At 43.7% G+C, this 24,264-nt stretch overlaps 1 protein-coding gene across 1 annotated transcript in view; it reads right to left on the bottom strand.

Moving 5' to 3' along the window:
• Positions 1 to 24,264, bottom strand: part of OGN (osteoglycin) — a 404,438-nt gene that overhangs the window by 225,652 nt on the left and 154,522 nt on the right. The window contains exon 2 of the mRNA XM_082266480.1: positions 1,603 to 1,693. Coding sequence (XP_082122606.1) covers positions 1,603 to 1,693 — 91 coding nt within the window. The remainder of the gene's footprint in view (positions 1 to 1,602; positions 1,694 to 24,264) is intronic.

The following is a 24,264-nucleotide window of genomic DNA, read 5'->3' as shown; positions in this document are numbered from 1 at the left end:
GAAAAAGTCTTCAGAAAATCTTATAGTGTGTATGGCCCATAAGTTACAGCATACCTTTATCACACTGCACAAGGCATAAGTATTCTAAAGTATTCTAGAGTAAGGTGCATGGAGGCCCTGATATTCAGAGGAGGATGTAATTTCCTCCGCTAGAGCTGCCCTGACTCTATTGCTGTACTTCCCAGCTTCCTTCTGACAACTGAATAGGCTGATAGTCTGAGGAGAACTTTCACCTGCTGTCTGGACCGGGATACTGCCGCTAAGCTGGCTGTACGGGAGTCTGAGGGGACTGATGTGTGAGAGGGTACTGAGTGGGGGGAAAGTGAGTCCAGCTCCAATGATACCTGCATACAGAGGAGGAGGAGGGGACAGGGAACACACAAGTGTATTCTAGAGGGAAGACAGGCTTCTGGGTCCTAGAACTGTGTACACTGACTGCAAAATCACCCCCTCCACAAAGATGTAGTGGTGCCTACTGTACAGAGCCCAGGCAGCAGGGTGAATCAGATGTGAACAGGGAAGGTGATCGGCACGACGGTGGGCCAATTACTGAAACCAATCCCCTGTATGGCTCTCTCTGCAGCAGCTGAAAGCTGGCTTCTTCTCCTCTCCATCGCACTGGCTTTCAGCTGCTGCAGAGAGCCATACAGGGAATCCGTTTCAGTAATTGCTCCCCCAAAACACTGATCACCTTCCTTGTGCACCATACATTTCTACCTGCTGCCTAGCCCCCCCCCCCTGTATGCCCCCCTACCTCGGCAGTGCTGCCGGCTTTTCTAATCTCCCTCCTGCCAGCGGATGCAAGCACACAATAGGATCCTTCAGGATGGAAAGTGGGGGACGGGTCCAGTAAGTGCATCATATTTACCAGCCTCTTTTCTGGATTGGGGCGTCTCTTTGCTATATGGGGATGTCTCTTTCCTGGATGGGGATGTCTCTCTGCTTGATTGGGATGTCTCTTTTCTGGATATATAGAGATGTCTCTTTGATGACTATATGGGGATGTCTCTTTGCTGGATTGGGATGTCTCCTTAAATATATAGATATGTCTTTTTGCTATATGGTGATGTCTCTTTCCTGGATTGGGCTGTCTCTTTGCTGAATATATGGACATGGCTATTTGCTGGATTGGACTGTCTCTTTGCTATATGGGGATGTCTTTTTGCTGGACTGGGCTGTCTCTTTTCTATATGGGGACATCTCTTTGCTGGATTGGGATGTCTCTCCTGAATATATGGGGCTGTCTCTATACTGCATTGGATCATATTTGATGAATATATGGGGAATGGATGTATCTTTGCTGAATATATGGGGCTGATGACTTGGAATACACTGTTCATTTTCATTTATTAAGTTGTAATAGTGTTAAAATAAAAGTAGGTGCACTGAAGGACTCGGTGGGATTGCCAGTGGGCAGATTTGGTGGGACGGCCTGTGCCCTAAAGCTGTGTATGGGTTCCCAAACCTTCTGATGGCTGTCCTGCTTTCAATAAACATTAGTGAACAAAAAGCATACAGGAACATTGTACGTATTTTATCTTCATTAATATTATTAATACTTTTATATAATAATTTATATATAGGAAGAAATTCAGAAGCTACCTTTAACTTCTGTAACATCTGTGGAATCAGTGACACCTTTTTTTTCTTCATCACGTTTAAATCTTCCCTTTGAAATTATAAGTCCATTTTTCTGTTAAAGCAACACAAATATGAAATGTTAGACAGGGCAAACCAAGGAAAACACCCTTTAACTTATGACTCCCTAATTTATGGCAGCCTGCACAGAGATACTCACACTCAAACCCTAAGGGATAAGTTCTCCTTCAGGAACATGTTATACCCACTTTTAGGGTGGAACAAGTAACATGTTCGCGCTCCTGCAGCAGGTCAGCAATCCGAGCGCTCTGTGTGACAGCAGTACAGGGAAAAGTTCCCTGTACCAGCTGTTACTTTTTGAAAAGAGTGTGGCCATGTAGTGCTGTGCCCACACGGCCACATCATTCATTCACATAGTTCTGTGATTGAATGAACTACATGTACCAATATCTTTTGTACATAATCCTTTATTTGACAATCGTCGATTACACTGTGTTTAATGCTGTAAGGTACAGTAGGTACTCCAACTTGTGAGAGTACCACTGTACCTTTTGTAAAATTGAATGGATTGTAAAGGCAGAAGGTTTTTTATCTTAATGCATTCTATACCTTCTGCGTGTAGCAGCCCCCCCCCCATACTTACCTGAGCCCATCTTTATCCAGCAATGTTGCAGGAGTTTCTCGATTGGCTCCCACTGCTGTCAGTCAGTCTGCCAATCAGGAGAGGGGTGGGGCCTAGGCTCCGTATTTGAATGGACACAGGGAGCTGTGACTCGGCTCGGTGCCCCCACAACAAGCTGCTTGCTGTGGGGGCACTCAACAGGAGGGAGGAGCCAGAAGCACAGAAGAGGGACCTGAGAAGAGGAGGATCTGGGCCACTCTGTGCAAAACCAACTGCACAGAGCAGGTTAGTATAACATGTTTGTTATTTTAAAAAAAAAAACAAAAAAATTAGACTTTACAATCACTTTTAGTGTGAGCTCTACTTAAGCAATATTTATTTTTGTACATCACAGGACACAGAGTCATAAATAATAACATATGGGTTATATAGCCACCTACAGGTGAAGGACACTGGCAACCAATCAGAAAGGATGTCCACCTATATAACCCCTTCCACACAGGAAGTATCTCAGTTTTTTCGCCAGTGTCTAAAAGGTGATGGTCACGGTGCAGAGTCTCTCCACATTTTCTTCAAAAAAAGAAAGAATATTACGCCATATACCCCAATCAAAGATCACTGAATCTAAGGGAATAGCTATCAGATCCATCTTAAAAAGTCAGTGGACTAAAAAAAGTTGATAGCTGAGCGTCGGGAAGTAGATACAAGGTTTTGCCTGTAATGTTGCCATTTTAGGCGCTGGACCCTGGGATCCAGACCCTTGGTAATACCAAACCCCAAAGGGGCTCCGTGCAGGGTGCTCTACAGGTTCAAGGCTGTGGCCCCTCTAAAACAAGGGGACCCAGTCCTTGAAGGTCACCAAGACCAAGCTCACCGTGATGGGTGAAGATTGGATTCCTGTTTCAAACAGAATCCTGCGGCAGGACTGGCAAGTCCAATTTAAAATATTTACACATACAGCAATTGTACATATTATGTCAGAATGTTTATACTGCTCTGATAAACAGTGTCTATTTATGCAAATAAGCAAGGATCTATAATTAAGGAGATTCTTAACTTATTTCCATTAATCAACAAAAACTCAAGATTGTTTATTGGCGCTAACCTGAAGATAAGAGGAATACAATTTTGTGCAAAAATATGTATATTTATTAAATAAAATCAGTGCAGAATAATGTCAAAAATATAAGTGGTAATAAACACAAAATGCGGAACAAAATTCAGTAATATGTATCACACAGGTATGTGAGAAATGCAATCAAAGGATATTATTACAGAATATCAAAGTAACCAAAACCCATAACTTCTGGAATGTGATTAATAGCTTCTCATGAGCTCACAAAATATGAAAACAAAATTTGACATATTTGACAAGTGACCTCTCTCAGCCAACAGATGTTCACAACTCAATGTTTAAAAAAAATGTATGGATAAAAATTGTTACACCGTGCACAAAGTCTTCGTAGGAGTCAAGATAGTTTTTGGTAAAATAAACTTCTATTAAGTTAATTTATTTTAAGAATACATCACAAATGCACTATTTACTATGGACTGAAATCAGCCTCAAGGGGATATAATACATACGTGTATAAATTCCCAAGATTAAAAAAATAGACCAGTCATACTGCAGTTAGAATGATCTAAATTCAAATCTTGATGCTATAAGGATAATAATGGTTCAGTCACATGTATATGGCAAGCAAATTGCCTATAGAAAATATAGAAATGTATACTTTACCAAAAACTTCTATGTCTGTTGCCTGGGATGTCATGTTTGAATAGCCTGCCTCAGCTTAAAAAAATAAAAGTAGAAAGCCTAAGTGCTAACCATAAAACATGATGTAGTAAATGGAGAGTAGATAGAGAGTGGATATAGTATGATAAAAATCTGATTAGCAGCCAATTTTCTGTAGTGTCACCACATACATAAAAAATGATTAGGATAAATAAATTGGCGCTAATCTATCACACACATGTGAATCTCCTGTGATGAAAATAATATCTCCAATATAAAGAATAAAGAAATTTTATATATATATATATATATATAGCACTAAAAATAGCAATTGTGATATATGAATAAAATGATAAGATCACACAATGGATGTAATAAACATTCACTCACAAATGAAGAATAACATCATAAATAAATTATGAAAAAAGTGAGGATAGCAGTGCACTGTGCTGAGATGATCAAATAAATGAATTCATCAAACAAAGAAATATACCATCACAAAGATAACATCTCAAGAATAGCTGAGACGTGGATCTAGCAGTTAAAAGGTGACAGTGGATCTAAAAGTGCACTGTGCTGAAATGATCAAATAAATAGATAATTCATAAGAAAAAAGAATATATCATCACAAAATAAACATCTCAAGAGATGCTGAGACGTGGAAGTAGCAGTTAATAGGTGACAGTGAATCTAAAAGTGCACTGTGCTAAAATGCAATAAATATATCAAATATATGTTAATAACCATATGTGGTAAACGGTGCTAGTTCAATCCATACAAGGAGGGGGGTAGGATGGATAAATAGATATCAAAACAGTGTCCTTGTGCATATAAAATAAATGAGTTCATGTGCTCTCAAGGTGAGATAAAGTGGAGGTAAGTGATGGTGTCTTCACAATGTGCCAGCAGTGGAGGGAAGTATATCACCAGGGTGTGAGCATTTATCCATAAATAAGTGTAATGGCCGCTCACCTCCAAAACACTCATAAAGAGCGCTTGTAATCAATATCACAGTGATCTCTGCTGCAGGTATTTCCTCCATATTCGGGGTTCTGGATAGAGGGGTCACTATTTGTTTTCTCCTTATCTCTTTAACTCTTTAAACAGTATCGATCCTCCGGTGAGTGTAGGGGGATCCTGTTGGGGTTTGAACTCAAACCATGGATAGAAGAAGGGACTTCATAGTGTAGTATTTTCCGTAAATTTTATTAAAAAAACATAGTAAAACTCACATCAGCTTCAAATGTCTTCAATCAGTGTGTCAGAACCTCATCCAAGCATCCTACTTCCTTCCTGACCTTTTCCAATCTTCCCCCGTCTCTGACTTACATTAAACTTTTATCCTATGGAAATGTGGGTGTGGATTTTGTTTTCCACGTGAAAACATGTCAAATAGGGCCTCATTCACTATGTGGCTCTACCTTGCCATTATCAACAGGGGGCACGGTTTGTCTGTATTGTATAAAAATTTGGGGAAAATAGTTGAATTCAACTAATTTCTCAAAGATAACCTTCTGACCTAAGCCTTGGAGAAAAACTTAAATCTTAGTCTGTTGTCTACTATGCCAATCTACTGTCAAAAATACAGACTCTCCCAAGATATATATTACCTGGATAGGGTCTGGAACCACAGGAATTAACATTCCTTGAAAGTGCAGTAACTAAAAAAAATGGAATCCATATACCACTTAGTTCTTTACACATAAAAAGTCAATGGTATACATATTTACCCAACATTATATATTTAAAGCTTATACCTATTATATCCATAATAATACACATATAATTCAAGGAGTACCTCCCCCCAACATATAATGAATATCGGTTGAATATTATAAAAGTAAATATATATAAAACGTTCCTAGAACTTATTCAATTAAGTAGGCCTATGTATATGCTTCATATAATACAACGACATAATAATATGGTTTCTAATACAAATACTACAAATGATAATAATGTTTCCTCAAGCAGATTTTTAAACGAGCCCTTAAAAAAAATGAAACATCCTAATCCCTTGTTCATTGTTGAAATCGAGACAAGAATGACATCACTCTCAATATAACCCAGCCTGGCACCATGGCTAGGCCTTATCTTGGCGTGTTGTCTGGGCCCCTTTAATTTATTGGCCTGAGAAGGTCTTTGCTAAGTCTCTAAAAATTTTCTGTAAGAATCTTTACCCAAGGACAATGAACTTACATTCACCTAATGACAAAATGGCTTCCAGGATGCCCATATACAGTGGGGATCGAAAGTTTGGGCACCTCAGGTAAAAATTTGTATTAATGTGCATAAAGAAGCCAAGGAAAGATGGAAAAATCTCCAAAATGCATCAAATTACAGATTAGACATTCTTATAATATGTCAACAAAAGTTAGATTTTATTTCCATCATTGACACTTTCAAACAGAAAACAAAAAAATGGCGTCTGCAAAAGTTTGGCCACCCTGCAGAATTTATAGCATGCACTGCCCCCTTTGCAAGGCTGAGACCTGCCAGTGTCATGGATGGGTTTCAATCATCATCTGGGATGACCAGGTGATGTCAATCTCAAAGGTTTTAAATGGCCAGACTCATCTGACCTTGCCCCAACAATCAGCACCATGGGATCTTCTAAGCATTTGTCTAGAAAACTGAAACTGATAATAGTTGACGCTCACAAAGCTGGAGAAGGCTATAAGAAGATAGCAAAGCGTTTTCAGATGTCAATATCCTCTGTTCGGAATGTAATTAAGAAATGCCAGTCATCAGGAACAGTGTAAGTTAAAGCAAGATCTGGAAGACCAAGAAAAATATCAGACAGAACAGCTTGCAGGATTGTGAGAAAAACAATTCAAAACCCACGTTTGACTGCACGATCCCTCCAGAAAGATCTGGCAGACACTGGAGTTGTGGTACACTATTCCACTATAAAGAGATACTTGTACAAATATGGTCTTCATGGAAGAGTCATCAGAAGAAACCTCTTCTACGTCCTCACCACAAAAATCAGCGTTTGAACTTTGCAAATGAACATATAGACAAGCCTGATGCATTTTGGAAACAAGTTCTGTGGACCGATGAGGTTAAAATTTAACTTTTTGGCCGGAATGAGCAAAGGTACGTTTGGAGAAGGGGCACAGAATTTAATGAAAAGAACCTCTGTCCAACTGTTAAGCATGGGGGTGGATCAATCATGCTTTGGGGTTGTATTACAGCCAGTGGCACAGGGAACATCTCACGAGTAGAAGGAAAAATGGATTCAATAAAATTTCAGCAAATTTTGGCTGGTAACTTGATGCCATCTGTGAAAAAGCTGAAATTAAAGAGAGGATGGCTTCTACAAATGGATAATGATCCTAAACACACCTCGAAATTCACGGGTGATTACATCAAGAGGTGTAAACTAAAGGTTTTGCCATGGCCTTCACAATCTCCTGACCTCAACATAATTGAAAATCTATGGATAGACCTTAAAAGAGCAGTGCGTGACAGACAGCCCAGAAATCTCAAAGAACTGGAAGACTTTTGTAAGGAAGAATGGGCAAAGATACCTCAAACAAGAATTTTAAGACTCTTGGCTGGCTACAAAAAGCGTTTACAAGCTGTGATACTTGCCAAAGGGGGCAGTACAAGATATTAACTCTGCAGGGTGCCCAAACTTTTGCAGACGCATTTTTTTGTTTTCTGTTATTTTGAAAGTGTAAATGATGGAAATAAAATCTAACTTTTGTTGACATATTATGTCATGCCTTCAGCTTGAAAATAATTAATTCTATTGGAACTTGTAATACCAATATGGTCCACAAGATGCCACTGTGACATAGACTGTTATACAGCACTTCATGGTACTTCCTGTTCTCTATTGCTGGATTAGTTCAACCCCTCTCTGAGGAGAATTTCCAGTTTAGATTTACCTCAGAAGGAGTAGACAGTACCTGATGTTCCTGTGGGAAGATTCCTGAACCCCTTTTGAAGCATCACTGGTATGCCTATGAACTGTTGGTTATATACTCAATGCATATATTGTTAATGTTTGTATACTGATTATATGCCTTTATATGTTTATTCACAGTTTCACCTCTATTCACAATCCTATTCGCATTTCCATCTGACATGTAACCTGTTCATGTGACTACTATTCGTTCACTGGAATAAAGCTTTAAGTTACAAAAGGACTGGTTATTGCAGGATTAAAGTTTAGCTGTATGTTTAACTGCACACGCCTGGGGCATACGTGTAGTGAGAACAGAACATATTATAAGAATGTCTAATCTGTAATTTGATGCCTTTTGGAGATTTTTCCATATCTCCTTGGCTTCTTTATGCACATTAATACAAATTTTTGCCTGGGGTGCCCAAACTTTCAATCCCCACTGTAACAATATGTATAAAATAATATGTATGGGCCTCATATGATTCCTTTTTAGCCCCAATATTTCTGACAATTTTATGCACTATTCCCTTTAAAAGATAACAGAGACCGAGTGCCATGTACATGAGACTGGATGTTAAACTATGCAAAATACATCTAAGAGTTACAGTTAAAAGCTCTGGCCTTTCCTCAGGGATTTAATGTGCCAATTGTATCAATTGTGATTACCGTATATGAGCTTGTGCAGTTGTGGAATTGATGCAAAGTTTGTTTAAAGTGCAACTCCACTTTTGTTGAGAAAAAAACATTCCCCTCTGGGTAATCTATTTACCAAATTTAACAAACTTTGTTGCAGATTCCAACCTTTTGTTATTCTGAAGAAATCATTGTTTGTTCCATTGTTCTCCTCTGCTGAGTGGGTGTAATGGGACGGGTTTCATAATTATCTGTCAGCTGTGGAAGCTGCAGAACTTTAATAGGGAAAGCTGCTGAGCTTGCATCCCTTTAGACGTGTTCCTATTTGAAGTATCTCACCAAAAATTACATTTTTGCTGCAGGGGATGCCAGAAATCTGACTTGTATCTTAGGCAGACTTCTGGGAAAATTGGTGAGCCAATCACACAAGCAGGAAATTATGTTTCTGGGGTGTGGTCAGTACACATTCTGTGTATAGAACAGCTCCAGGTAGCCATATTGCATTTCTTTTTTTAGAAAATTACAACAGCTGCAGATTGAAAAGGAAATTACATTTTTAATAACATTCAATTACAATATGATTTGTGTCGCAATTGTATACACTATATTGTTTTTGCTTTATTTGCAATTTTTTTCCCCAACCAAAGTGGAGTTACCTTTTAAACATTATTTCTTTGCTTATTGTTTGACACACTGTTTTTACCCTGAGCTGATCACCTGAAAGGTATCAGCTGTGACAAACAAGATTCAGCCTAAGCTGCTCTCACCCCATGTTGCTGTTTTCGCCTTGGCACATAAGCGGCCACGTGTTCGTCTCCTCCCTCGATAGCATGTTTGTGGCGAAGGCCCATTCACGCGTGTGCCAAACCTTTGCCTTTTAAAACAGGCGTACGCCGCATGGAGGGCATGTTTGAATGCAATTGGCGTGCACGCGGACGCTAAGTAGGATGCCGCGCATGCGCAATACAGCATAAAAGGGAGCAATTTATAAGGAACTGTTTCCTACGCGGATACCGCATCTGTTGCAAAGGATCCGGCTAGATAGGAAACCAGTAATCCTGGTAGCTCCGGCATGGCCAAGGAGGGTTTGGTATGCACAAATCTAAAGGTTGGTAGTGACAAGGCCTTGGGCCCTTCAACTGCGTCCTCACCTACTCTCTCAAGGTCCGATATTCCACCCTGCTGTACAGTGTAACGCTTCTGCATTTCTTATATGGTGTGGATTTTCAGCTGCAGAAATAGTTCCACGTCAGTAGTCATGTAAGAGATATGCTGAGATACCATTCCCAACCTCAATGACTCATCATGTGTGGAAGGTCTTATTTCAGCCAGTAAATACACACAATTAGCAAGCTGGTTCCTAGAATGACTTTATGTATGTGGTAACACAATGATGAAGGTTGAGGGATAGGTTGAGTGGAGGTGGTAGGTGATAGACACTTGAAGGTGAGACAGTAGCAGATGGATGCAGGAAGGTTTAGCAATGTTGTATGGTAGCAGATGACAGAATAGCAGGTGGACATACAAAAGAGATCAACCCAGTGCAGAAAAGTAGCAGTAGTCTCAAGAGCTAGCAATCTAGTTATGCAGATGTGATAAACAGTCTTTACTATGCAGAGCTAGATAGTGTAAGCTTAGTATAAGTTTATAGAGAATTCCCCTGCGGGGTACTTAGCACTATTAGCGATACAGCCGAAGGGTGGTTCAGGAGTGGCGGATGATCCAGTAGCGGGATACAGGGATCAGCGCGGCGAGGTTCCGTCAGCGAGGTAAGCTTGCAAGCATGGAAGCTTCAAGCAAGGTTAGCATCCAGATAAAGGTGTTTGAACGAACACATGTGAGTGAGAACCGGCGCTTTAAAGAGCCATCTAGTCCGGCGCTGGGTGATGACAGCTCCAGTCTTAAAGGTGTATGCGCACCTTTCCAAAAGTAAATGGTGGGGCGCATACACTTGTGGAAAGTGTAATTTAGGGTACCAAAGGTACCGGAACATTACAATACCCCCCCCTTAAGGCCTGCTCCTGAAGGCCTCTGGAGCTGGTTTGTCTGGGTATCTCGCATGAAAATTGCGGATTAATCTAGGGGCATGTATGTCAGAGGTGTTTAGCCAGGTGTCGTCTTGGGGCCCATAGTTCTTCCATCTATCCAAGTACTGAAGTCTTCTTCTGTAGATACGAGAATCCAGAATCTCTTTTATCTCGTATTCTTCTCCACCTTCAACTTGTACAGGAGGGGGAGGTGGAATATTAGGCCTTATTCCTTGGTCCGGAACATGGGGTTTTAGTAGCGACACATGGAAAATGGGATGGATTTTTAGGTCCATTGGCAATGTAAGCTGCACTGCAGCTTTTCCAATAAGTTTCTTGATTGGGAAAGGTCCCAAGAACAGAGGTCCAAGCTTTTTGCTAGGGATCTTCAGTCTCAAGTTTTTTGTTGAGAGCCAAACGAGGTCCCCGATAGTATACTGTGGAGAAGGTCTTCTACGAAGATCATAGTACTTCTTTTGTTGACTGTGAGCGTGTGCAATGGTAGTATTTAGTAAACCCAGAGAATCCTTTATTTGGGTAAGATAGTCTGAGGCTACTGGGTTATTTGAAGGAAGGATGCGTGGAGGGAGAATAGAGGGATGGAACCCATAGTTCAAGTAGAACGGACTCTGCTTGGTTGTACTGTGAGTTGCGTTGTTGTAGGCAAATTCTGCCAGGGGGAGAAGATCCAACCAATCATCCTGTTGGTAAGAAGTGTAACAACGTAAATACTGCTCGATGCATTGGTTGACTCTTTCAGTCTGTCCGTTGGTCTGCGGATGGTAAGGAGAAGTGAGCTTCCGCTCAATCCGTAGTATGTGACATAGTTCTTGCCAGAATTTAGAAATAAATTGGGATCCACGGTCAGACAGAAGAGTTTTTGGGATACCATGTAATCTGAAGACATGTTTCATCAGGAGTTCTGCCGTTTGTTTGGACGAAGGTAGTCTGCGAATAGCAATGAAATGTGCCATCTTTGTCAGATGGTCCACTGACACCAAGATGGTATTAAATCCTTTGGAAGGAGGCAATTCTACGATGAAGTCCAATGACAAAACCTCCCATGGAGTTTGGGGTATTGGTAGACTGCATAGTAGACCGGATGGTCTCGTAGTGTCAATTTTGGACCTGGCACAGACATTGCATGAAGAGACGAATTTTTGTATAGATGTTTTCATGTCAGGCCACCAGAATTGTCGAGAAATCAAATTGAAAGTCTTTGTCATACCCATATGTCCTGCCATAGGCACATCATGCGATAATTCCAAGATCTTGGTGCGTAGGGTAGGTGGTATGTAAAGTTTGTCGTTGTAGTAGAGGAAGCCTTCTGCATCAGTATTTAGTTGTGGTGGGGGTGAATCCAAACTTATACCATGCAGAACCTCTTCCTTTAAGGAACGGACAACTCCAATAATGCGTTTGTGAGGTATTATAGGAACGCAAGGGATTTCAAAGTAGTTTTCTTCAGTTAGTCGTGATAGTGCATCCGCCTTTTTGTTCTTATCTGCAGGTGTGTAGGTCACTAGGAAGTTAAACCTTAGAAAGAATAGTGACCATCGTACCTGTCGATGCGAGAGAGTTTTGCTAGTCTGAAGATATTGGAGGTTTTTATGGTCCGTGTATATAATTATTGGTAGTTGGGTGCCTTCGAGTAAATGTCGCCAATTCTCCAGAGCCAATTTTATAGCAAGCAGTTCCTTTTCACCCACGGGGTAATTTATCTCGGGACTGCTCAGGGATTTAGAAAAAAAAGCGACTGGATGAAGTGGTGAAGTGTGGGTAGGTCGTTGGGAGAGTATTGCTCCTACTGCCATGTTTGACGCATCTACCTCCAGAATGTATTGGAGGGATGGGTCTGGATGGCGTAATATGGGAGCGGAAGTAAACCTTGTCTTTAACAAGTGGAAAGCCTTATTTGCTTCTTCTGACCATTTAAATGGTATTTTTATGCTAGTGAGCTGTGTGAGGGGTCTCACAATAGCAGAAAAGTTTTTTATGAACTTCCTGTAGAAATTTGCAAATCCCAGGAATCGCTGTAGCGCCTTGCGTGTAGTTGGTGTAGTCCAATCCTGAATGCAGGATATTTTACTCATGTCCATCTCGATTCCTGTTTTGGATATGATGTAGCCTAGAAAGAGTAACTCATCTTTATGGAACAAGCATTTCTTCAGCTTCACATAAAGATTATGTGCAAGCAATCTCAATAATACAAGTCTTACATGTCTTATGTGTTCAGACAGGGTCCGTGAATATATAAGTATATCGTCCAGATATACCACAACACAGACATCTAGTAAGTCTTTAAAAATATCGTTTATAAAACGTTGGAAAACTGCTGGGGCATTGCATAGGCCGAATGGCATCACAAGATATTCGAACAATCCGTATCTAGTTCTGAATGCAGTCTTCCACTCGTGTCCATCACGGATTCGAATGAGATTGTATGCTCCTTTCAGGTCTAATTTTGAAAAATAGGTAGCTCCACGCACCTGCTCAATGAGCTCAGGGATAAGCGGTAGAGGATAGCGATCTTTTATTGTGATAGCATTCAATTTCCTGTAGTCGATGATAGGTCTGAGACTTGAATCTTTATTGCGAACAAAAAAGAGTCCTGCTGCTGTGGAAGAAGTGGAAGGTCTAATAAAACCTTTTTCCAAGTTCTCATCCAAATAGGTTTTGAGATGGGCAAGTTCATCCTGTGAAAGAGGATAAACATGACCGAACGGCAATTTGCTATTTGGGAGTAGATCAATGCTACAATCATAGTCTCGATGAGGAGGTAATGCTTGAGCATTTTTCTCAAGAAAAACCTCAGAAAGATCCTGATAACATAGTGGTGCAATCTCATCTGTCACCACAGACAGAATCTTCCCGGAAAACGGGAGGTTACACGTTTCCTCGCAATAACAAGAAGGGAAGGTCAAGGACCGTTTCTTCCAATCTATGGTTGGTTGGTGTGTGTGCAACCAGGGAAGTCCCAACACAATGGGAAAGTGGGGTGATGGTATTAAATCGAAGGTAGAAGTCTCCCTATGAGACTCGTTAATAGTGACTAGAAGTGCTTGTGTCTGATCGGTGATCGGACTAGAGGATAACGGAACACCGGTAATAAGACTTACTGAGACAGGTTTGAGTTTAGAAATAATAGGAATTTTATTTAAAGCAGCAAAACATATATCCATATAATTTCCACAAGATCCTGTGTCAATCATGGCCTTAGTAGTAATCCTGTTCTGGTCCCACTGTAATGTCAAAAAAACAGAAATGTAGGGGTTAGTGAATGAAGTTGTCAATCCTCCTAGGGAGACATGTGAACACTCACCCTTCTTTTTGTTGACTAGGGGACAGACGTTTATCTTGTGATCCGGGGATGCACAGTACAAGCAGAGATTTTCATTTCGTCTTTTGGCTTTTTCCATAGTTGATAGCGGTGGGCGTATGGTTCCTATCTCCATAGGAACGGGGTCAACGGCCAGACTCCGAGAGGAAACGGATAATGGCATTCCCATCTTTTCAGCCTTTCTTTCTCGTAGTCTTCTATCTATGGTAATACAGAGTTGTATTAGTGCATCCAGGGTTTTTGGCAGATCCGCTCGGGCGAGCTCGTCCTTAACGGCTTCTGATAGGCCAAGCCTAAATTGGGTTTTCAGAGATGCATCATTCCATTCTGAATCAAGGGTCCATCTCTTGAACTCTGCGACAAAGTCTTCTACAGGCCTCCTTCCTTGTTTCAAGGATCTTAACTGAAGATCAGCTGTACTCTGCCTATTGGGGTCATCATATAGGCTAGTGAGTTCTGCCAGGAACAAGGCATAGGAGTTGAGAAGCTGGTCGTTTTTCTCAAAAAGAGAATCTGCCCAGGCTCGAGGATCGTTTGATAGGTAAGAAATAATAGTACAAACCTTAATGTGATCAGTAAGGTAGGTACGAGGTTTTAGCAAAAAAAGTAACTCACATGCGTTTTTAAATTCGCGAAATTTTTTGCGATCGCCTGTAAATACCAAAGGGGGATTTATCTTGGGTTCAGGGGACTGAGCAGAGGTAAGTTGTGTCAGTCTAATTACCTGCTGCGACAGAGCCTGATTGTCTTCTTTTAATTCAGCAAGTGCGTGTATTAACGCAGATACTTGCTGTTTTAATTGTGTCACCTGAGTGGTTATTTCTGCTGAATCCATTTTTGGTTCGTTCAATCTGTAACGCTTCTGCGTTTCTTATATGGTGTGGATTTTCAGCTGCAGAAATAGTTCCACGTCAGTAGTCATGTAAGAGATATGCTGAGATACCATTCCCAACCTCAATGACTCATCATGTGTGGAAGGTCTTATTTCAGCCAGTAAATACACACAATTAGCAAACTGGTTCCTAGAATGACTTTATGTATGTGGTAACACAATGATGAAGGTTGAGGGATAGGTTGAGTGGAGGTGGTAGGTGATAGACACTTGAAGGTGAGACAGTAGCAGATGGATGCAGGAAGGTTTAGCAATGTTGTATGGTAGCAGATGACAGAATAGCAGGTGGACATACAAAAGAGATCAACCCAGTGCAGAAAAGTAGCAGTAGTCTCAAGAGCTAGCAATCTAGTTATGCAGATGTGATAAACAGTCTTTACTATGCAGAGCTAGATAGTGTAAGCTTAGTATAAGTTTATAGAGAATTCCCCTGCGGGGTACTTAGCACTATTAGCGATACAGCTGAAGGGTGGTTCAGGAGTGGCGGATGATCCAGTAGCGGGATACAGGGATCAGCGCGGCGAGGTTCCGTCAGCGAGGTAAGCTTGCAAGCATGGAAGCTTCAAGCAAGGTTAGCATCCAGGTAAAGGTGTTTGAACGAACACATGTGAGTGAGAACCGGCGCTTTAAATAGCCATCTAGTCCGGCGCTGGGTGATGACAGCTCCAGTCTTAAAGGTGTATGCGCACCTTTCCAAAAGTAAATGGTGGGGCGCATACACTTGTGGAAAGTGTAATTTAGGGTACCAAAGGTACCGGAACATTACATACAGTCTCTAAATTTGATGGCTTGGCTATTGAAGCCTTAATCTGAAGCCCTGCAATTTATACCCTGTTAAATGCTAGGAAATAAGTTTCTAGAAACAATTATTACAGGGTTTGGAAATCCTACAATACCTGGTGTGAAGCCAGGAAATGGCATCCACTCAAACAGATCATCGGGGGGATTCTAGCTTTCCTTCAAGCAGGGGTAGATATGAAATTAGCCTTGAGCACTATCAAGGGGCAAATTTTCAGCCTTATCAGCTTTCTTCCAAGAACCGATCGCTTCCCATTTGTTGGTTCAGACTTTCATCCGGGGAATGTTACGTTTGCTTCCACCTGTGAAGCCACCATTATGTCCTTGGGATTTAAATTTTGTGCTGGCAGTTTTACAAAAAACAGACTTTTGATCCCATGGGGCTCAAAACCTTCTCTATAAATCTACACTAGTAACCTGTAGATATTTTTAAAGCGTTGCCTATGGAGATTTTTAGGTACCAATGTTTGTCGCCATTCCACGAGCGTGCGCAATTTTGAAGCATGACATGTTGGGTATCTATTTACTCGGCGTCACATTATCTTTCTCATTATAAATCAAAACATTTGGCTAACTTTATAGTTTTCTTATTTTTGAATTCAAAAAAGTGTATTTTTTCCAAATAAATTGCGTTTGTAAGACCGCTGTGCAAATACAGTGTGACATAAAGTATTGCAATGATCTCTATTTTATTCTCTAGGGCCTCTGCTAAAAATATATTTGTATATATATATATATATATGTTTGGGAGTTCTAAATAGTTTTCTAGCAAAAAATACAGATTTTAACTTGTAAACAACAAGTGTCAGAAATAGGCTTGGTCCTTAAAGAGGAAGTAAACTCTGCCCATCAAAAGCTTCTTCTTAATAAAGACAGTACAGTAAGGCTTTAGAAACTATTCTGCATTAATGTTAAACCCCTTCATATGTCTCTTGCTCGTTTTTTAGTGTTTTGTAAAATCTTCCTGTTTGTGAGAAGCCAGCGCCATGACAGCAAATTTCTTCTGAGTCCGCAGCGCACTCTACTTCCGCCCTTTCTTCTTGTCCCGGCTGTAATCTTGCACATGTTCAGTAATCACTTAGTCAAGCCTCGTTTTAGTGGCAGTTACTATGGCAACCGTGTCGGCTCTCAGCTTCTGTTTGCTGTACAGTGCGGCTGACATTTACACCCCCTGTGACGTTGCGAGTCACATGGGGTGTTTCAAGAACTGGTTAAAGGGAAATCTTGCGGTATCTCAGTCCAGTGCTGTAGAGGAGAAATGTCAGAGCCACGGCATGTAATGAAAGGACTGATGGCACGATGAGCGTGCCGTTAACAGAGGAATATCTGCGCATGCGCCGGTGACGTCAGGAAAAGAAAAAGAACAGATTACAAGAGAAAGGAGAAGGTTAGAATGATTTTACACGATGTGATTAGTAAAGTGCTTATCAGAGATTTATATGATGGAAAGTCATCATGGAGAGTTTACAACCTCTTTAAGTGGTCAATTTACCCGCACTGGAATTTTTGTTTTACCAAAGACATGTAGCTGAATACATTTTAGCCTAAATTTATAAACAAATTTGTTTTATAGCAGAAAGTAAAAAAATTGGATTTTTGACTTACCATAAAATCCATTTCTCTGATGTTCATTGACCGACACTGCTCCTGATTCTTCTTAACCATTGGGTTATGCTGCCCCCCAACAGGAGTAGGACACTAGGCAGGAAAAAAACTTGACTACACCTATAGTGCAGTCCCAGGGGGTATACTCCCACTTCCTACTATAGGTACTCAGTTTTGTTACAAGCAAATCCACAGAGGGGTGGGTGCTGTGTCCGTCAATGAACATCAGAGAAATGGATTTTACACTAAGTCAAAAATCCCATTTTCTCTTTTGTTCATTGACGGACTCTGATTCTTAACCATTGGGACATCCCAAAGCAGTATTAAACATGAGGGGTGGGAAATAGCAGAAAAAAATTCCCAAGACTTACCATAGCCAACCAGGTAACATGGAGCTCAACCATAAATAATTGGAGCTCACCTGGAAAAATACACCCTCAAAGAGGACCAGGTCCTCTAAACAGCAGCCAGCAAAAACCTTGCAGCCAAAAGGAGCATCCGCTGATGCCAACACAACCACTTTACAAAAACGTTGTAAGCGTGCACAGACGACCAGGTGGCCTCCTTGCAAACCTGCGTCACTGATGCTTGATGACGGAAAGCCCAGGAGACACTAAGCGCCATAGTAGAGTGCTCCTAAACAGGGAAAGGAGGAACCTGACCCCTGATGCAATAAGCCTGAACCACCATCGCTGATTCAAACAAACCTCCATCCTTCAGCACCTGGTGTTCTACAGCCAAGCCATTAAAGCCAGCGACTGTAAAGCAGGATGGAAGATTGGTCCTTGGGAGAGCAGATCCTCCCAGAGAGGAAGTCCCTATCACGTACCTGGTGGAGACCAAGCTGTAGAGAGGGCTTCTCTTGCACCTCCTGTCCAATACCCCTGGTAGAGTTGGCAGGCGATGTAGGACACAGAGTGGCACGAGGGCCGGTATAGCAGATGGTGTCTTGACAGGAGACTGATGGCTGTGGTTCACCGGATGAACACCTGGAACTCGGTGATGCTGGATGAGAAGGCAGGAGCGAAGCCGGAAAACAAGCGAAGGAGTCGTCAACAGCCGGACAGCACGGGTACAGGAACGTGAGACAGGAGAGGTGTCAGGATACAAGCCAAAGTCGGGACACAGTCTGGCAGCGAGGTACAAAAGCATAAGGCAAGTGCAGGGTCAGACATAAGCCGAGATCACAGGTAGGCAGGCAGGAATCCAGAGGAGAGTCAAGGGCAAGCTGGGTCGGTATAACAGGTAATCCAGAAGCAGGTCAGGGCACAGGTAAACAGGCACAAGCTGAAAGACCACTCAGCAATATGCTTCTGTCACCGCTCAGTATAAATAGGCCGTTTGGCGCCAATTATGTGCGCATGTTGCGTATGCGTGTTCGCGCATGCGCATATGCACATTCCTTCCTGTGTGCCTGGGCATGCGCACAAACGTATGTTTGGGTCCAGCTGAGCGTCTTACAGCCCCCAAGGAACATCGGCGACCAGCCATACCACATCGTCATACCAAGACCGCCGAGGCTGGTCTGGAGCCACTAGAATGACTGGAATCCTTTCTGCCTGAATCTTGCACAGGAGTCATGGCAGAGGTTTGAGAGGGCTTGAACTAATCAGTCAGCCCACCTTAGAATGCCGGCTACTTACCAAGCCGCCAGGACACTCCTTGTGCCCCCTTGGTGATTGACATAGACCACGACCGTGGCATTGCCTGAATAATGAATTTGTATTGGACACCCCTGAAGACGATTGTCCTATAAGCCAGACAAAGTTTGATCGCTTGTAGGTCTAGTACACTAATCGGCAGTCTTGGCTTTGCAAGAGTCCACACCACCTGAGCACATCTGTGCTGAAGACGCCTCCCCACCCTGGCAGGCTGGTATCCGTGGGGTACAGGGGGAGAAGGATTATCCCTGTTGAAGTGCCGGAGAGTGAAGTCACCTCTAGAGACCGTGGATCCTTGATCCATTTCACCAGAAACTCGTTAGCAGCGATCTTGTGTGGAACTGTGCAAACAGACTGCCTCAACGGTGGACACCACCAGGCCCAGCATGCGCATGCAAGGCCAGAGGGATGACCATCTGCTGAACAACACCAGCTGAATTGCCTCCTGCAATGTCTGGAGTTTTTCCCGAGGAAGAAACACTCTGGCTGAGGCCGAATCCAGAGTCAGACCCAGATAGTACAGTTTTTGTGGACAGTACCAAAGCAGACTCTTGAATGTTCAAGATCCAACCGAACTCCCTCAAACTTCACAGAACAATCTCCAGTAGTCCATCAGAGCAGTCAGAGACTCCGCTCACAGATGAAAATCATCCAGGTACCCCAATACCGCGATCCCCCGCTGACTCAAACAATGCCAGCACTCCTGTGAAGACTCGAGGTGCGGAGGTGCGACCAAAGGTCAGCACCATAAACTGATAATGCTCCTCGTCCACGGCAAAACGGAAGAAGTGCTGGCAACCAGCACATGATAGAATGTGCAAGTAGACATCCTTGATGTCAATAGAAACGAGAATAAATCCTCCTGATGTAGGGACGCTACCATGTGAATGAATTCCATGCTGAACTTCTGTACTCACACAAAGCAGCTTAGCACCTTGAGGTCCAGAATTGGAAGTACCTTGCCTTCCTACCTGGGGACTGTAAAGAGGTTTGAGTAAAAAACCTTAAAAATGGTTCAAAGTCGGAACCGGAACAATCACCCCTTGAAGTAACAAGTCACTGCCCCAAAGAGACCCCATAAGCAATCTGGAGACAAGTGCAGATTGGAAAGGTTGGAAACCTTTCCGGAGGACAAGACCGAACTCGATCTCGTAGCTTGATTGGATAACTTTGTGGACCCACTTGTCCTTTACCAGGGAGGTCCATGGATCCGGAAACCAGCAAAGGTGTCCCCCCACCCCAGATACAGGTGAGGGCACCCCTTAATGCAGAGGCAGCCTTGTCCTCAAGTCTGGAAGAGCCCGCTCGTGGCTTGCCAGACCAGGTCCTCTTGGAACCTCTGGTGGAGGCCCTGATTTTTGATCTCTTGTCTTGAGATCCTGAGAGACGGAGAAGCCGCTTAGGAGCCAAGGAGAATGGCCCATGTCTATGACTGGACTCCTTGCCCTTAGTAGCCTACAGAAGAAGAGTACTCTTCCCCCTGTGAGACCCTTAACAATGTCATCCAAGGAAGCTCCAAACAGGTGATTCCCTACAAGAGGGAGATCTTATAAGTCAAGTCCACAGACCAGCATTTCAGCCACACAATACGCTGTAGGACCACTGTTGATACAAACAGCCTAGAAATCACAGGAGCCGCATCCAAAGAGGCATCACAGACCAACTGCAGCTCCTGGACCAACCAGTCTGCCAGCTCTGCAAAGACAGGGGGAAGCTATTCTCCCTTCAGGTCCTGGCGTAAAAGCTTAGCCCACTCAGTCAGAGTTTGTGACACCAGGGCAATAGTAATTACCGGCCTAATTGCCGAACCAGCCACAGCACACATGGCGGGCCAGAGCATCTGCCCTCTTATAAGCTGGACCTGTAAAGGTCAGGGACTCCTCAACCGGGATGAAAGTAACTGATTTTGAACTGGAAACTGGCGAGTCCACTACAGGTGGGAGTGTCCACCTTTTACACAGTACATCCTCGTAAGGATACCGCAAGCAAAAAACGTCTAGCAACCACTGCGTTTTGGATAACCCCACTGTTTTGTGACAATGTTGTCAAGGTAAGCGGAAAGAGGAACACCCTCGCCGCTTTGGAGGGCCTATGTGGCTGCCAAAAAGAACCAGTTCCTCAGACGCGGCATCAACCGCAGCCTCCTTTTTCAAAGTTTCACAGACTGACACAAACAGTGCATCCACCAGAGCCTGTTTAAGCACGGCTAGAGGAGCAGAGGAATCAATCGCACTATCTGAGCACTCAGGGTGCTGAGTCGGTACACAGTCTGGCAGCGAGGTACAAAAGCATAAGGCAAGTGCAGGGTCAGACATAAGCCGAGATCACAGGTAGGCAGGCAGGAATCCAGAGGAGAGTCAAGGGCAAGCTGGGTCGGTATAACAGGTAATCCAGAAGCAGGTCAGGGCACAGGTAAACCGGCACAAGCTGAAAGACCACTCAGCAATATGCTTCTGTCACTGCTCAGTATAAATAGGCCGTTTGGCGCCAATTATGTGCGCACGTTGCGTATGCGCGTTCGCGCATGCGCATATGCACATTCCTGCCTGTGTGCCTGGGCATGCGCACAAACGTATGTTTGGGTCCAGCTGAGCGTCTTACAGCCCCCAAGGAACATCGGCGACCAGCCATACCACATCGTCATACCAAGACCGCCGAGGCTGGTCTGGAGCCACTAGAATGACTGGAATCCTTTCTGCCTGAATCTTGCACAGGAGTCATGGCAGAGGTTTGAGAGGGCTTGAACTAATCAGTCAGCCCACCTTAGAATGCCGGCTACTTACCAAGCCACCAGGACACTCCTTGTGCCCCCTTGGTGATTGACATAGACCACGACCGTGGCATTGCCTGAATAATGAATTTGTATTGGACACCCCTGAAGACGATTGTCCTATAAGCCAGACAAAGTTTGATCGCTTGTAGGTCTAGTACACTAATCGGCAGTCTTGGCTTTGCAAGAGTCCACACCACCTGAGCACATCTGTGCTGAAGACGCCTCCCCACCCTGGCAGGCTGGTATCCGTGGGGTACAGGGGGAGAAGGATTATCCCTGTTGAAGTGCCGGAGCGTGAAGTCACCTCTAGAGACCGTGGATCCTTGATCCATTTCACCAGAAACTCGTTAGCAGCGATCTTGTGTGGAACTGTGCAAACAGACTGCCTCAACGGTGGACACCACCAGGCCCAGCATGCGCATGCAAGGCCAGAGGGATGACCATCTGCTGAACAACACCAGCTGAATTGCCTCCTGCAATGTCTGGAGTTTTTCCCGAGGAAGAAACACTCTGGCTGAGGCCGAATCCAGAGTCAGACCCAGATAGTACAGTTTTTGTGGACAGTACCAAAGCAGACTCTTGAATGTTCAGGATCCAACCGAACTCCCTCAAACTTCACAGAACAATCTCCAGTAGTCCATCAGAGCAGTCAGAGACTCCGCTCACAGATGAAAATCATCCAGGTACCCCAATACCGCGATCCCCCGCTGACTCAAACAATGCCAGCACTCCTGTGAAGACTCGAGGTGCGGAGGTGCGACCAAAGGTCAGCACCATAAACTGATAATGCTCCTCGTCCACGGCAAAACGGAAGAAGTGCTGGCAACCAGCACATGATAGAATGTGCAAGTAGACATCCTTGATGTCAATAGAAACGAGAATAAATCCTCCTGATGTAGGGACGCCACTACCATGTGAATGAATTCCATGCTGAACTTCTGTACTCACACAAAGCAGCTTAGCACCTTGAGGTCCAGAATTGGAAGTACATTGCCTTCCTACCTGGGGACTGTAAAGAGGTTTGAGTAAAAAAACCTTAAAAATGGTTCGAAGTCGGAACCGGAACAATCACCCCTTGAAGTAACAAGTCACTGCCCCAAAGAGACCCCGTAAGCAATCTGGAGACAAGTGCAGATTGGAGAGGTTGGAAACCTTTCCGGAGGACAAGACCGAACTCGATCTCGTAGCCTGATTGGATAACTTTGTGGACCCACTTGTCCTTTACCAGGGAGGTCCATGGATCCGGAAACCAGCGAAGGTGTCCCCCCACCCCAGATACAGGTGAGGGCACCCCTTCATGCAGAGGCAGCCTTGTCCGCAGGTCTGGAAGAGCCCGCTCATGGCTTGCCAGACCAGGTCCTCTTGGAACCTCTGGTGGAGGCCCTGATTTTTGATCCCTTGTCTTGAGATCCTGAGAGACGGAGAGGCCGCTTAGGAGCCAAGGAGAATGGCCCATGTCTATGACGGGACTCCTTGCCCTTGGTAGCCTACGGAAGAAGAGTACTCTTCCCCCTGTGAGACCCTTAACAATGTCATCCAAGGAAGCTCCAAACAGGTGATTCCCTACAAGAGGGAGATCTTAGAAGTCAAGTCCGCAGACCAGCATTTCAGCCAGACAATATGCCGTAGGACCACTGTTGATACAAACAGCCTAGAAATCACAGGAGCCACATCCAAAGAGGCATCACAGACCAACTGTAGCTCCTGGACCAACCAGTCTGCCAGCTCTGCAAAGACAAGGGGAAGCTATTCTCCCTTCAGGTCCTGGCGTAAAAGCTTAGCCCACTCAGTCAGAGTTTGTGACACCAGGGCAATAGTAATTACCGGCTTAATTGCCGAACCAGCCACAGTGCACCTGGCGGGCCAGAGCATCTGCCGTCTTATAAGCTGGACCTGTAAAGGTCAGGGACTCCTTAACCGGGATGAAAGTAACTGATTTTGACTTGGAAACTGGTGAGTCCACTACAGGTGGGACTGTCCACCTTTTACGCAGTAAATCCTCATAAGGATACCACAAGCAAAAAACGTCTAGCAACCACTGCGTTTTGGATAACCCCACTGTTTTGTGATAATGTTGTCAATGTAAGCGGAAAGAGGAACACTGAGCTCACCCCGAAAACATAACAATCAGGGAAGGCCGCCAACTGCGATCTCGCAAAGGCCAAGGGTCCACATTTGGATTACCTATTGGACTTCGCAAAAAACAAGGGGGTCGCCCTTCGAGCCCTTCATAGAGGACATTATAGGACATAGCCACCTTGAAAGTGGACGCGCAGGCAGGGTACCCTCACTAAAACAAGGCAGGTGCCCCACACTATAATGAGCAGGCCCGTTGCTAGGGCAGGCAAACCAAGCAATTGCTTGGGGCCCCGAGCTGGCCTGGGGCCCCAAGACAATGACTGGTTAAGAATAAATGCAACGACACTGTGTAAGGCTGTCAGCGCCCCTTTGATCGTCAATGCAGTAAAGTGCAATAACACTGTTATCGGGATCTCCCTCAAGGGGGCCCCTCTCTGCCTAAACAGGTTTGTAAAAAGTCTGATAAGATCTGCAGACACAAGAGAGATCCCTGGCCTACCAGCTAGACTTTATGCAGAAGAGTATGGACCAGCCCATGGACAGTGCAGAATGACAGCTCCTACTGTACACAGATAGCAGGGCTC

This window comes from Pelophylax lessonae, assembly GCF_965119305.1.
Source record: "Pelophylax lessonae genome assembly, chromosome: 8".
Taxonomy (NCBI): Eukaryota; Metazoa; Chordata; class Amphibia; order Anura; family Ranidae; genus Pelophylax; species Pelophylax lessonae.
Note: the sequence above shows the minus strand (reverse complement) of the source record. Positions and strands in the feature narration are given on the sequence as shown.